This window comes from Rhipicephalus sanguineus, chromosome 9 (assembly GCF_013339695.2).
Source record: "Rhipicephalus sanguineus isolate Rsan-2018 chromosome 9, BIME_Rsan_1.4, whole genome shotgun sequence".
NCBI lineage: Eukaryota > Metazoa > Arthropoda > Arachnida > Ixodida > Ixodidae > Rhipicephalus > Rhipicephalus sanguineus.
Window position 1 is genome coordinate 58,745,127 of NC_051184.2, and position 7,751 is coordinate 58,752,877.

Genomic DNA, 7,751 nt, shown 5'->3' on the forward strand with positions numbered 1-7,751 from the left:
CAAGAAGTGCTCGCGCGAGCACGCGCTACTACGTCCTGTTCATGAAAGTAGTAGCAGTAGTAGTAGTAGTAGTAGTAGTAGTAGTAGTAGTGGTGGTGGTGGTGGTGGTGGTTTTTGATAGAGGGGCGCTATTTTCTATCTCCTAAGTGGGAACGCCTCAGCGCCAATCAAAGTGCAGGCTATATTATATATGTATATATATATATATATATAACGCAGGAAGGAATGTCTGTGTCACGGACAGCTCCAAAGGTCGTATACACGGAACGGCGAGGCGACGACTAAAAGCCGCCGAGAGTGTAATTCTATTGCAATAACTGCTATCGCGATAAAACCATATCTGGCTCTCAAAAAGGGGGATGGTCGTGTGGCAAACACAAACAGTTTTTTTTCTTCTTAATACCAACGTCTCCCAGAGTTCACATTCAATTCTTCATTTGAATGTTCGCCTATTTGCTTTTTACGCATCTATATCGTGCGCAGAAAACTACCACCAGCATGATGGACGCAACCAAGACGTACAAATCCACCTCTCAGATGGGTTTCTCCATCGAGCTCGGCGTACTGGGCTACCTGTTAACGAAGGTGCCGCTGAAAACCACCGACGCCGAAACACTGGTGAACTCGAAGTGCGATCGCTTTTTCCTCACCAGCATGGACTCCCTGGTAAGTTTCTGCTTCACCCTCTGCCCGTTCACATTGTCGGCCATCACTAATACAAAGCCTCCACGTGAAATACGGGCAACAGCCGGACATCTATCCAGTGCACCGCTCGCAATAAATACGCCCGGAACGCAATCGCTCACAAAAATCGCGAATGCTGTTCATTGCGTGTCAACAAAAATCCTATTGAATAGAATGGAAGCTAAAAAAAAAGCATTCCGAACCATCACATGCATGTTGTAAGAGTCGACCTAATGCGAAGCAGTAAGCGACTATATGTCCATATGCTGACCTTTTCTTTTTGCTTTCATTCAAGCGTTACAAGGTGGTTCGAGGCCTTCGCGTAAACTGCGTAGCTATGTAAATACTGTGGGCCTACCAGGCACGTTGACTACCCCTTTCAGTCACGGTGTGTACAATTGTACACATCAACTTCGAAGTCGCGCATCTCGCACTGCGCGTTCCTTCAAATGGCCTGAAACTTAGTGTGCACATTCGTGCAGGCTTCCTGAGTGGACAACTTGTGCTTATTTAACTTCATTATGCTGTATATTGCTGCAGATTATCACTTTGCTAGAGACACTATCATGTTCGACGATCGTTCGACGTGCGACGTTCCAGGACCAACGCCAAGAGTATTTTTTATTCTTCGCTCGAAAAGCATACAACCAAAAAACAAACTGTGCATTCATTCTGTGCCTAAAGTTGATTCCTTTTATGCAAAGATTGAAGCTGACTGATGGCAGAATAATTAAATATTTATTTACACGCTAATTGACATTAATTACTGTAACTAACACAAAACAACACATTCCTTCATTTTACTTCTTGGAATGTAATACTGAGTGCCTTGAAATCATGCCATGCAGGCAGTGCATCATAATTCGTGACTGAAGGGCTACACTAGCATCCGTAATGCTAACTAATGGTCCGACGCAACGTCAGCATTCCCGTCATAGCACAGACATCAGTTTTATCGAAACGAACTAAACAGCACGTTGGGATCCTCAATTATATGATACGTTAGAGAGTTTACGATTCAATTATACAATGATTATACGATACGTCAGAGCACTTACGATTCAATCTCGGGATTACCAGACACAGAGCGACAAGTTACAGTGAAGAGTCACCAATGAAATTTCGCCGTCAGGGGTCCTTTAAGTAACACGAACTTCCGAGATTGGTTATCTGCAATACGAAACGGCACCGTAGGCCTGCGGTGATGAGGCTGTGGCCGCACAGTTACCACGCTTCCTGACCGCGCCGCTCTGACACGAGCGACGCGTGGAAGAAGTAGGGGTATGCGAATACTCGAAAATTTAGAATAACGAATCGAATATGATTCAATTCGATTCGGCGCTTGAATCGAATAGTACATATTCGAAATACCGAATATTTTGCGGATATTTTTTGAATCAGCACCTACGGGAGAACACCCAAAACAAAGAAAACATTGGGACGTCTAAAAGTGATTTTTCTTTTTTTAACTCCTAAATTGATCCGCATGCAGCCCGAGCTCTAAGAGACTATCTTCGCTATATTGATTATATCATGAAGGCGTTTCTTTTGAAAACTCCACTCTTGCTCACTCATTATCATGCTGAAGCTGTATCGCATTAATCAGTTCCTGTCTTCATCTTGTAGTAACTGAAAGTGGGGAGTACGGGTGCATTCAGCTTCATGACTAGCAGACGCAAGTGTTGTGTTTCCGTAAATTGCTCTCGCATATATAGCTTTCAACACTGATATTTACCTGCTTTCGGTGCCGAGACCAATGTTGTGATGACAGGTTTATCTGTTTCATTACATCTTTAGCTGTATCTGTGGTGTTCGGTTCAAAATTGAGTGCTTTTTATATCCCAATTGTATTTGAAAGCAGGCGACAGTCTCACCTGGATTACTGTAGTGACTGCTGTATTTCGACCTACAGTTACAAAATATTACGAAGGTTCTGGTCCCTGCTATATACGAGCTTATCTGAGTTTTCATTACTGTGGTATTTTGACTCGATTAAAAGTAACCGTAATGTTCTTTGGTGAAAGTTTGTTAATATTTGTTTCAAATAAAATGTTGTGGAGTTCTAGGACTGTTTTTAAAATGGTTGCCTTACTATTCGTAAACTATTCGAACGGTATTTGATTCCTATTCGTATTCGATTCGGTGTCATCCCTACTCGATTCGTATTCGATTCGGTTCCAAAATTCACTATTCGCACACCCCTAAGAGGAAGCCTTGATCGGTCATTGGCTGCGCGCCGATGACGTAATCGCTCACGTCGTGTTACGTTGGCGACGTGAGCGTAGTGGCGACAGCGGACCACACCTACCCATCTTCGCGGCGGAGAAGGGTAGGAAGGCCGGGTGAGAAAACCAAAACCAGTTGAAACGGGTTGTTCTGTACCCTGTAACTTCTTTAGTGCAGCACTTCTTCGCAAAATACCCACCTCTTCGTCACAAATTTTGGACCGCGGGGTTGTTTACTGGCGTTTTAAAGGAATACCAAGCAACGAAAAAGTAATGAAGCGCAAAATAGCGCAGCATTAATGTGTCTAACACGGTGAATTGCAAACTACATTTAGTGATGAAAAATCGTTGAGCAAGCAGTGTTGAGCGACATTCACTGTTCAGCGCTTCTGCGTAATTTCAAAGGCTCAAAAGCGCCCGGAATTCTGTCTTGCTTGAATCACTGTTAGGTTCTTCGGACTGCAGCCCTGTCCTGACACGGCCGCAATACAGGGGAGACACGCATGAGGCGCGTCCATCGACCTCCTCAATGGATTCCTCAATGGAGTCCTAAGCCCACAAACACTGAGGGCCACTAAACGCTTAGCTGGAAGGCCAGCCTACGCGTTACATTTCGGGTTCTTTCAAATATACGGCGAAAAGATACTGCGAAAATTTTTGTGAATAGGACAACAGAAAATGTGATTAATACACGACAGGCCCTGACTATGGGCTTGCGATTCATTGAAGAAATGTCCACATTCATACGAAAATTCCACGAGACATGCACTAACGCGCAGGCGCGAACTCATTCGAAGTGAAAAGAAATTTGAGCTCGCGCCTACAATTCACGGACAATTAAACAACATATATTATTGCGCAATGGCACATCAGTAGCCTTCTAAATTTTTAAACAGCGAATCCGTTCTTGGTCGAGTCAAGCCTTTCGTGCCCGGGATCCGTGGTAACGCTTGTGGGCATCATAAACGGGTATGCGCCACAGAGATCGGGTAAATCCCACTATACTCACCACTGTTCCACTAAAAATGCACGCAGTTAGCCCAACAAAGAGGTATGTGCCACAGAAGTTTGTGCGGTCTATGAGAAAACTATCGTCATCATAAACGCGTAGCCCATGTAGCGACGCGCCAGTGGCAGCCAGCCGGCCGTAGAAAAAGTCGACAAGCGTCGGTGGCTCGTGGCGCGAGGCATATAGGACGTTCGGGTGCTTTTGGCTGGCTGGCCGCTGCTCGGCTTCGGCCTCTCGCTTCCTTCCTCGGCCGTACGACTTCGTCTTCTCATTAAACAAGTGACGACAGCACGTCTACGTCGGACGCCGTCACGTCGCAACAAGCTGAGAGCGCCTTTCCGGTGTCATTCCTTCTTTCCTTATCCCAAAATTTACGCTGTATTTTTTAACCATGTACAACCACCAACTCTCTCGCCGACTTTGCAACGTGCTTCCCAGCTGGCTTGCGAGCTGCGACTCCAGATGCCCGAACGTCAATCTCTTTCAACCCCCTCAGGAGTGAATTATGATGGACAGTCTGCAAATGTGTCGAACTCGAACAAAGTAATTCCGGCGGCACTCCATATTACATTCCGAGAAAGAAAAAGAGGTAGTATTGGTGTTGCGTGCTAGTTTCAAATATTAATCTTAATTAGGGCGTAACGAATTATTTAAGTATTGTGCAGTCAGTTAACTTCCCTTTTAAATAAGAATTAAATCATAGGCCTAATAGTGTGCCTATATTTTTTGTTGCATTCATTTCGAGTCAGAAAATTAACATTTTTCTCGTCGTTCCCGGAATGCGGTACGTCGAACAGCGGCATTGCCTTCACTAAAGCGATCGATCAGCTAAAGTCGTACGCAGCACACTGATGTTATAGGTTGTATACACATTGACTGTGCAGAAGGTTAGTTTCATCCTACGTGCAATGCAGCTCGTTCTTTCTTGGCCAGTGGTCCGAAGAGCTGGCAAAAAGTAAGATGTGTGCCCATACATTTCGACATCGCGTCTCAAGGGATTAATCTTCTCCTTCTTTCCAGCCTTGCAAAGCCGACCTGATTAAGAAGCGGGTGTTTCCTGATGTCAACGTGGCGTTAGCGGAGACTGATCATTCGTACATCTTTCTTTATGAGGACGAGGATTCGATCAAATACAAAGTGAGTCCTGCAGCCCCTGTCATTCACGTGTGTGTGTGTGTGTGTGTGTGTGTGTGTGTGTGTGTGTGTGTGTGTGTGTGTGCGTGTGTGCGTGTGTGCGTGTGTGCGTGCGTGTGTGCGTGTGTGCGTGTGTGTGTGTGTGTGTGTGTGTGTGTGTGTGTGTGTGTGTGTGTGTGTGTGTGTGTGTGTGTGTGTGTGTGTGTGTGTGTGTGTGTGTGTGTGTGTGTGTGTGTGTGGTGTGTGTGTGTGTGTGTGTGTGTGTGTGTGTGTGTGTGTGCACAGTCCACACAATGGACCTTCTTCGGGTGGGTAGTATGCGCATGCGCGGGGACGTCGACGGGGGCACGCGCCATGCTTTGCGCTGTGGCGCGGGAGCACGCGCCACAGCGCAACGAAAGGAGCACACCGAGTGACGCCTCACGTCGCATGCCCAAAAAAAGTTCAAATCAAGGACTCCCAGATTATGTACGGGCACGCGGAGGGCATTGTGTCTTTCTCATTTTTTACGCTGCCCTCTGCCGTTTCGGAAGGGGCTGGCATAACCGGTGTCGCCAGAGCGAAAACCTCCGAGATAATTGAAGAGGCGCTTCGCGACCTTACCGCAATGGGAAAGGCACATTCGCCGCAGCATCGTGAAGAAAGGCGGATTTCAGAGGCCAAGAGCCACCGATTTCGATTACGCCGATGTCCACGGGAGGCGCTGTTAGGACCCGAAAAATGTCCAGTTTTGGTAGTTGCGGCGTCAGCACAAGTAGCAAAACGAACCTAACAAAGAATAGAAGGTATCTCCATAGCTTGGACAACATCACGGCTTAATAAGAATCGTTGGGGTTTAACGTTCCAAAACAACGATGTGATTATGATGGACAGCGTAGTGGAGAGCTCAGGAAGTTTCCACGAACTGAGGTTATTTAGAATGCACCTAAACCTAACCACACGGGCTTCGATCATTTTCACCTGATTAGAAAATGCGGCAGCCGCGGACGGGATTCGATTCCGCTACCTACGGGTCAGCAGTCGAGCACCATAACCACTAGGCCAGCGTAGCGGGTAACGCCACGGCTTCCAAACAGCATCTCTACAAGCACGATGAGATGCAATGAACGTGACATGCTGACTTTGCCTTTAATATCGCCCAATTTTCGGCAGTGCGTGTGTTCAGTATTCTGAGAATCATCATTATAAGATACAGTAAGCTGTACCTCGTCATATTGTGCTTATACCTACCTTTATAATACGCTATACTTTGCTACTATCGCCATTTTACATGCGCACCCTATTCCTTTGTGCCAGATAGTTTATGGATGCCTATAGTAGGATAAAACTTTAGAAGTCTTCCGCATGTCCTCCTCAAAGGCGGATGCACACAAGCCTGCACCAATAAGCGCGCACTCATGACTGACGTCATGAGCCGGACGGCCGGTGACTCCGCCTTCCGAGAACATAGCCGAGTGCGTGAGAGGGGCCATTTCTTTCCTCGCGGACGAGATCGGCTGCTGCGCTTCGGTCATCTGGGGCAGGGCCTTTCCGGACTTCTCAACTTGTATCCGACTGTAGGTTAAGCTCGCATCACTATTACTCCACGGATCTCCAGGAATACAGGCGGGTAGAATTTAAGAAAAAATGTGAGCTCCGCCGACAGTCATCACGTGCTGTACCTCCCCCAGAGAATTTGCACAAATGCTCCGTCCAATAGGGCTTACTCATTTGCGTGATGTCAGGCACCTCAGGAATGTTTCACGTTTTCCCATTCAGACACACGTTTGTGTCGCTGGTTCCGTCAGGGGCTCTAATATCGCTGCTCAGCCAAACGCAATGCTTTAGGTAGTAGCGACGAACCTTCACCTCCTAGTATGCGTAATGTTTACGTCTGCTGAAAAAAAAGTACTTACGTTTCGAGCGGACACGAGCTACCACGACCGTCTTTCACAGGTGTAAGGCGGGCACGCCACGGGTCGAGGGCCGGGGCTTACATTCTTTTCTTAGGTAAATAAAGCAGCTTTTTGCCAAGACATTCACGTTGATACTGTCCCTTGCAAAATACACAGTGTGCCCATTGAAGGATACTTTCAGTAAAAGCGACGTACGTCGGCCACACTCGCCCGTCTCATCACGGGCGATTGAATGTGCATCCATCTTGAAGGAATACCTCGCTCTAAGCATCCTTGTTAACTTCTACGGTGCAGGCGCAGAAACTCAAGGACCCATCCGCGAATCTGCGCGCCAACATGGCCGTACTGCTTATGGACGTCAACCTCGGCAACTTCGTCCGAGGCTGCAAATTACGGAATGACGACGCGTTCTGCAGAATATCGGTTGCCAAGTCGGAATTCGGCGTCAAGTGACGGCGGGCCGAACAAACTTTCGGGAGGGAGCACGGGTGCCGCCAGTGGGGACTTTCGGCGGCAAATGACGGACACAAAAGACATCTTCGTGTTAATTATTAAAATACGCAATCATCAGCGTCCTTGTCCTCGACTATAAACCTCGACTATCGAGAATGACAAGCACTCTGAAAAGAAAGGGCACCAGGGCAGTTGCAAAGGCCACTTCTGTCGACGGAGTCGCTGCTTGTCACGTATAGGACTAGCTTAAAGGGGTACTGACATGAAAATTTTCCTTTATTTTGCGTCAAATGAAAGGCCAAGCCCTCAAGAGCCTAGAAAATGTACTGGTGAGCGCGAGCGCCCCCTGAA

The 7,751-nt window shown here is 47.1% G+C and overlaps 1 protein-coding gene across 1 annotated transcript; it reads left to right on the forward strand.

Annotated features, from left to right (window-relative positions):
- Window positions 1-489: 489 nt before the first annotated feature.
- LOC119404149 (uncharacterized) lies at window positions 490-7,422 on the forward strand. The gene is made up of 3 exons (XM_037670743.2): window positions 490-666; window positions 4,939-5,055; window positions 7,242-7,422. Exons 1-3 carry the CDS (start codon window positions 499-501, stop codon window positions 7,398-7,400), a joined length of 444 nt encoding a protein of 147 aa, XP_037526671.2. The 5' UTR covers window positions 490-498; the 3' UTR covers window positions 7,401-7,422.
- The last annotated feature ends 329 nt before the right edge of the window (window positions 7,423-7,751 follow it).

Coding starts and splice junctions, on each gene's coding strand:
- LOC119404149 (XM_037670743.2), top strand. CDS start 499: ATGATGGACGCAACCAAGACGTACAAATCCACCTCTCAGATGGGTTTC. Junction 667..4,938: donor TCACCAGCATGGACTCCCTG/GTAAGTTTCTGC, acceptor CCTTCTTTCCAG/CCTTGCAAAGCCGACCTGAT. Junction 5,056..7,241: donor AGGATTCGATCAAATACAAA/GTGAGTCCTGCA, acceptor TCTACGGTGCAG/GCGCAGAAACTCAAGGACCC.